The sequence below is a fragment of the Zingiber officinale genome, chromosome 7A, assembly GCF_018446385.1.
Source record: "Zingiber officinale cultivar Zhangliang chromosome 7A, Zo_v1.1, whole genome shotgun sequence".
Taxonomy (NCBI): Eukaryota; Viridiplantae; Streptophyta; class Magnoliopsida; order Zingiberales; family Zingiberaceae; genus Zingiber; species Zingiber officinale.
Window position 1 is genome coordinate 19,784,191 of NC_055998.1, and position 5,996 is coordinate 19,790,186.

General features: G+C 39.3%; 1 protein-coding gene across 1 annotated transcript; it reads left to right on the forward strand.

The window, feature by feature from the left end:
• The first annotated feature begins 648 nt into the window (after positions 1-648).
• Positions 649-1,822, forward strand: LOC122001108 (aquaporin TIP4-4-like). Its single transcript, XM_042555689.1, has 3 exons — positions 649-800; positions 873-1,120; positions 1,213-1,822. The coding sequence occupies exons 1-3, from the start codon at positions 674-676 to the stop codon at positions 1,609-1,611; spliced, it is 774 nt and encodes a 257-aa protein (XP_042411623.1). The 5' UTR covers positions 649-673; the 3' UTR covers positions 1,612-1,822.
• Positions 1,823-5,996: the final 4,174 nt, after the last annotated feature.

Here is a 5,996-nt window from a genome sequence, read left to right on the forward strand (position 1 = left end):
TTGACGGCAATCATGGTTCGACGTGGTTCCTCAGAGGCACTGGAGCTGGGATTGGCTTCCGGCGTTTTGTGCGATACAAATGAGTGTCAGATGGCCGGTCTACGCTGGGCTCGATCGAACCGAGGTGGTGCAATTGGTGGGCCGAATCTGGATCGTACGTTAGGGAACACTTTAAGAAATGAGACGTTTTCGTGATCACGACTCACAGATAATAAAGAGAATAACTTCTCTCCTAAATTTTATATTTTAATTTCGCGTGACAAAAAAATATTATAATTAATTATTATTATTATTTTAAATCAGACCTTTTCCTTACGGGAGAAGGAAAATAGAGGCGAGAAAAGAAGCCCGTTAAAGTTCTTTATTTTCGTATTTTTTTATAAAAAAATATGAAAACTCAAAACAGATATTTATTAGAAAACTAGTAAATACAATTAATTAAAGCATGATCTTTCTGTTAGATTCCGGCCCCTCGCAGAATAGGAAAAGATATGCCACGTGGACAGCTTTTCCTGTTTCCTCGAGGAAAATATCTCAATTTCCCCAAACTGACGACCGAAGCAAGAGGTGGCCGGTGAAAAAGGCCGCTTCTCTCCCCCTTCGTCTCTATAAGAATCCACCGCCATGACCGCTAATTACTTTATCCTCAAACAATTCACTTGCTAATTAATCGATGGCCAAGATCGCGCTGGGAAGCAGGAAGGAGGTGGAGGACCCGGAGTTTCCCCGCTCCGTCTTTACCGAGCTCCTCCTCACCTTCCTCTTCGTCTTTACCGGCGTCGGCGCCGCCATGTCTGCCGGTAACTTCATCTTTCTGGTCGTTCAATATAAGCCTTGATTTGGCCCTAATTAATTTGGATGGAGGTGGTCAGAGGACATGTCCGGAGGACAGGGGTCCATCATGGGGCTGACGGCGGCGGCGGCCACCAACGCGATGCTGGTGGCGGTCATGGTGGCAGTCGGCATGGACTACTCCGCCGGACACCTGAACCCAGCGGTCACGATCGGATTCGCGGCCGGTGGCTACGTCACCGTCTTACGGTGCATCCTCTACGTCGTGGCTCAGCTGCTCGGCTCCGCCGCCGCCTGCTTCCTCCTCAAGTACATCGCCGGAGCACATGTAAAAAAAAAATCGATTTTGATTGCAATCCGACTAAAAAAATCAATTTTTTATGCGACCCCACGAAAATTGAGAGATTTGACGCGTCGCAGGACTTGCCGGTGCATGCTTTGGGATCAGGGATACGCCCGCTCCAGGGCCTGCTCATGGAGCTCGTGCTCACCTTCTCCATGGTCATCTCGGTCTACGCCATCGTGATGGAGCCCAAGACGGGAGTCGTCTCCAGCAACGCGCCTCTGCTCGTCGGGCTCATCGTGGGGGCCAACACCTTGGCAGGCGGCTACTTCTCCGGCGCCTCCATGAACCCAGCCAGGTCCTTCGGCCCGGCTCTGGCCAGCTGGAATTGGTCCGATCACTGGATTTATTGGGCCGGACCGCTTGTCGGAAGCGCGCTCGCCGGCTTCCTCTACGACCGCCTCTACATCACGCGGAGTCGCAACGACACCGCGCTCCTCCTCCCGGCCGACGAAGAAAGAAGCCTTCTGTTTTAGAATTTAGCGGCTCTAATGCAGCTACAAAGGCGAAATCGTCAAGTTGACGGGTTAAAGAATTTAGCAGCTTTGAGTAGATTAGAAATCAGGCTGTAAATGTAAATATAAATATAAATATAAATATAAATATAAATATTGGCTTGCAATTTATTTTAGTTATTTCATGTAATTTTGAGAAATGGAATTTGCACAATAATGCCTATAGTGTTTCGAAAAGTTACACAGTCTGCTTCTTTTCCTATTTTAATCATAAATAAATGAATAAATAAATGCACAACATTTCATGGGTGAAAATTACAGTAATTTGATAGGATCAAATGGAAAACATATTTAAAGTTCATATCTCAAATAATCTACGGGTCAAATCGACAGTTTCCCTTGAGGGAAGGATAACTTAAGTGGTAAGAAAAGCCAATGCGAAAAGATACCTCTTATGGCTAATATGATACCTTATTTCTTATATATAAATTGATGTGTAAAATTTTGTGCAAGCAATCGACCATCCTCAGTGGTTTGGCGGCTGCCTAACTTTGCATCTTCTGAAATTAGCCAATTAAATGTCACGTCATAAAATTTCACATCAATATAAAGTTTTATGAAGTTTATGAATTTAATTTATAAAAAATACAGTTTGTATAAAGTGTCTAATTAAAAAAAAAAGTAAGAAAACAAAAATAGTTTAGAATGAAAATTATGGCACGGAATCTCGCAACCGGCCAAAGAAACAAAGGCACGACCGGCCAGAGTAATTTTTAAAACAACTTTATATCGAACCTAAAATATTTAAATTATGTATCATAATTCTAAAATTATTAGGTTGTATATTTAATTTGACTGAAAAAAAATTTAATAAGATAATTTTCTAAATCAAATCAATTTCTTTCATTTGTTATATCAAATTAATATTTAATAATTTTTTTAACTAAATAAAAATAAATGGACGATCTTTTGGTCAATCAATGAGATTTTGACTAAAATCGACTTATGCATTTTTTAAATACATATATAGAAATTAATTTGATTGGAAAAAAATTAATGACTGATTTATTTTTTTTAGTCGAATTGGTTTGAATTGATTTAAAAATGATGATAAAGTAGAAAATGAATATAATTTGATAATTTTAAAACAATGGTACAGGATTTAGGTATTTTAGAAATTTGGTTCAATAAAAAAAACTATTTTAAAAACAGGAATGTACAGCTCACGCATAATTTTTGAGAAAATTTTAAATTACGCATGAATTTTCAACGTTACGTAGTATTGATTTAGATGACCTTTTGTTTGACCCCTTTCATCGATATTAATTTTCAGACGTCTGTTTTTAATATATCCAAGCCACATTTAAAATGCTTAAATTTAAAAATAATTCTAATAATTCAGATGCATACCATCTCAACATCTATCTTCTCTCATATAAAGTATTAAGAAATAATTATTATTAATAAATCTTTACTTATTTTCTAATTATTAGAAAATAATTATTATTAAAAAATATTTTTTTCTTGTATTTTATATGTTTTTCTATTTTATATATTTTCCTATTGTTCACTTATAATAATATTTATATACTACATATCATCATTAATAAAGTACATAAATTCTATCGTAAAATGATATCAGAACGCTAAGCTTAAAAGTAATCTTTTTTTTTTCTTCCACAATAACCACCACTAGCCTTTTACAATGACTATCATCGACGACATCACTCGCCGGCTATCTCTCACAAATACTCCTGATTCACCTTCCGCCCTTGTGGTTCTCAACGTCAATGCTCAGGCACCGTTGAAACTCACCACCTCTAATTACTCTGCCTTGTGCTTGCAGTTCACGTCTCTTCTATTCGGATATAACTTACTGGATTTTGTTGATGATTCACGTCCCTGCCTCCCTATGCAGATAACGCCTACAGACACTATGCTCTCTCAGGCGAATCCTGATCATATTCTCTGACTCCATCAGGATCAACTTCTCCTCAACGCTATTATAGGTTCGATGTCTCACACTCTTGTGCAGTGTATTTCTTTATCAACTTCATCTAGAGACACATGATAGACGCTGGAGAAAACCTACGCTGCTCCCTCACGTGGCAGGATTATGACTCATCGTCAAATCTTGCTAGCCCTCAATAGGATAACAGATCTATCATTGATTATATGCAGGACATTGAAAGAAATATTAACGCTCTTGCGCTTATAAATGTCAAAGTTGACTTTGATGAGCTCTCCATTCAAGTCCTGAATGGCCTTAGCCAAGATTACTATAATATCTCACATGCTCTGCAAGTTTATGACGTCCCTATTACCTTTGATAAGTTATTCGAGCAGCTCCTCAGCTATGAAGCCGGTTAAAAGTCTCAATACCATCTTCATCTTTGACGCCAATGACTGCTCTTGTGGTTACAGCAGGGAATTCTCATAATCAGTATTCAAACTATCATGGTGGTCGCCAGCAGATTCCATCGATGTCCCATCAGTCACGCCTGTCTACTCCTAGGCTGTCTGTGTGTCCTCCTGCACATTTAGCTGTGTCCAGTCCCAATTGATATCTTGGGCGCTGTCAGATCTGTGGTGTCCAAGGTCACTCTGCTAGCTAGTGTGGTCATATGACAACCACGATGCTTGCTCTGCTTCTACCGGCTTCTCCGTATGCTCCACATCTAGCGTATAGTGCACTATTTGCACACACTGCTATTCATTTTACACCTCCGTCCGATTCTCGAGAATGGTGGTTGACTCTGGCACCTCTCATCATGTCACCACTGATCTCACTACTCTCTCGTTGCATGAGCCTTACTCTGGTAATGATAGTGTCGTCATTGGTGATGATTCTGGACTATCCATTATATACATTGGTTCTTTATCTTTCTCCACTCCATCTTTCCCTTTAGTTTTCTTCGTTGGGACCTTTGGCGGGCGGCTAGAGGGGACTGAATAACCCTACAAAATTAAAACACACCTTCCTCAAACTTTATAGCTTTATACTTAACACTTGCATAAATAAATTAAAAGACTAAAAAGAAGAGGCACAAAGGGTTTACTTGGTTACAACCGGGGAGGTTGTTAATCCAAGAAAGATGAAAGCGCACTAAACTCTCTTTCAGACAGAAAAGCCTCTTTACAGTAATTAAAGCACTCAGTTACAGAACAAGACTAAAAAGAAATGAATTACAAGTGTTTTTTTCAATGTCATTCTGAACCTTTAGGACTAGAACTATATTTATAACCCTAGTCGGGGCGCCTGAAAGGGTTCTAGATTCCTGGGAGGGGATAAACTTTTATCCCTTTCAGCTAGAACATGGTCTTGGTCTCCGGGAATCAAACCCACATTGGACCTGATTTGAATCAAACCAAGCCCAAAGGATCTGAATCAGCACTACCACGGGCTTAGTCGGACTCAAATTAGGTCCAATGTGAGCTTGATTTCTGGGAGACTAGGACCACATTCTACTTGAAAGTTAACATAATATTGTAGCACCACCGAAGAGGCTGAAATAAGCAATGAAGAATATCATTAGACTCCTTGCAGCCGTAGAAATCCACCGGACTTAAAATGGGTTAAATCAGACCTATCTAAGTCCATTAATGAATTTCGGTCAAAATCCATTGATTGACTTAGAGAGGTTTGATTGAACTCATTCCAAGTCCTATGGTAAAATTGTAAGTGTTGATGTAGTTAGCATTAATGGTCAAACTCAAGTTTTGATAAATGGTAAATGAATTAAAGTTAGGTGTTATATTTGTTTAACATTTTTACCAAGTGTGTAGGAATTGACGGGTCTAGAGGATTTGACACCAGGCTGAAACCCAGTTAGGTCTGAGGACTTGATAACTGGCACGAATTCCAGATACGTCAAGGAGTGACCTGATATCTGACAGAAAGTCCAGCTGGGTCTGCGGGACCTAATAGCTGGCCAAACTCCAATTGGGTTTATAGACCTAAAACCTAGTGGGTAAAAAGATAAGTCAAGTAATTGCAAATGGTATGTAGCACCCGTAAATTTTCTCTCTGTTCAAAAAAGCAAAAAGAACTAAAAGAAGAGAAAAAAATTAAAAAAAATAAAAATATATTTAAAAATGGCCTTGGGTAAAGTTGTAAGTGTTGATGTAGTTAGCATTAATGGTCAAACTCAAGTTTTGATAAATGGTAAATGAATTAAAGTTAGGTGTTATATTTGTCTAACCTTTTTCCAAGTGTGTAGGAATTGACGGGTCTAGAGGATTTGACACCAGGTTGAAACCCAGTTAGGTCTGAGGACTTGATAACTGGCACGAATTCCAGATATGTCAAGGAGTGACCTGATATCTGACAGAAAGTCCAGCTGGGTCTGCGGGACTTAATAGCTGGCCAAACTCCAATTGGGTTTATGGACCTAAAACCTAGTGGG